General features: G+C 62.7%; 1 protein-coding gene across 1 annotated transcript in view; it reads left to right on the top strand.

The window, feature by feature from the left end:
• LOC104084202 (zona pellucida sperm-binding protein 3-like) overlaps positions 1-1,035 on the top strand; it is a gene marked incomplete at both ends in the record, with an annotated part of 1,580 nt that extends 545 nt beyond the window's left edge. Inside the window, 4 exons of the mRNA XM_009587946.1 lie at positions 174-292; positions 382-485; positions 694-862; positions 939-1,035. Coding sequence (XP_009586241.1) covers positions 174-292; positions 382-485; positions 694-862; positions 939-1,035 — 489 coding nt within the window. The remainder of the gene's footprint in view (positions 1-173; positions 293-381; positions 486-693; positions 863-938) is intronic.
• Positions 1,036-1,038: the final 3 nt, after the last annotated feature.

Below are 1,038 nucleotides of genomic sequence, written 5' to 3'. Positions count from 1 at the left end.
TTAACTCGCTGAGAACAGAGCGGAGCTCCTTCTTCACCCTCTTTTCCCCAGCTTTTTCCCCCTTTCTTTGGATTTCTCCAGCATTTCCCGGCTGGGAAATGGGAAAGGATGGCTCGGTGGTGATGGGAGGTGGGGTGGCCTCTCTGATGGCTTCTCAATGCTTTTCTGCCCAGATCACACCAGATTCCCTCATCTACCGCACGCTCCTCAACTACGACCCCAGCCCCGCCAGCAACCCCGTCATCATCCGCAGCAACCCAGCCGTCATCCCCATCGAGTGCCACTACCCCAGGTAAGGGGTCCCTGTCCTCGGTACCTCCCACCCCGGTCCCCAGGGACCAGCATGGGGCCGCATCCTGACGCGCGGTGGTCCTTGCCCAGGAGGGAGAATGTGAGCAGCAACGCCATCCGGCCCACCTGGGCTCCCTTCAGCTCCACGCTGTCGGCAGAGGAGAGGCTGGTGTTCTCCCTCCGCCTCATGAACGGTAGGTGGGAAGCCATCCCGACCTGCGGACGGGGATTTTCCACCCTTTTCCCAGTGCGGAGGAACCCAGAACCCCACTGGGGAAGCTAACCCACCCCACGGCAAACGCCAGCGCTCCTGCTTTTGGGCTGAGCTTGGCTCTGGTCCCACGGGAGCTCGGGGACAGCCGGAGCCACCCCCGCCTTTGTCACCCCGGCGCTGCCTTGCAGAGGACTGGAGCGCCGAGAGACCCTTCACCGGTTTCCAACTGGGCGATATCCTCAACATCCAAGCGGAGGTGGGCACTGAGAGCCACGTGCCGCTGCGGTTGTTCGTGGACAGCTGCGTTTTTTTTTGCACCGACTCCTCACCCCACTACGCCATCATCGACTTCAACGGGTGAGCCCTGGGGACCCGCTGGCGGTGGTGCTGGGGGGGAACATGCCGGGATGCTGACCCCCCTGTCCCACCCCAGGTGCCTGGTTGATGGGAGGTCGGATGACACCAGCTCTGCTTTCATCACCACCCGGCCCCGGGAGGACGTCCTGCGCTTCAGGATCGACGTGTTCAAGGTT

The sequence above is a fragment of the Fulmarus glacialis genome, unplaced genomic scaffold, assembly GCF_000690835.1.
Source record: "Fulmarus glacialis isolate BGI_N327 unplaced genomic scaffold, ASM69083v1 scaffold20851, whole genome shotgun sequence".
NCBI classification, from domain to species: Eukaryota; Metazoa; Chordata; class Aves; order Procellariiformes; family Procellariidae; genus Fulmarus; species Fulmarus glacialis.
Note: the sequence above shows the minus strand (reverse complement) of the source record. Positions and strands in the feature narration are given on the sequence as shown.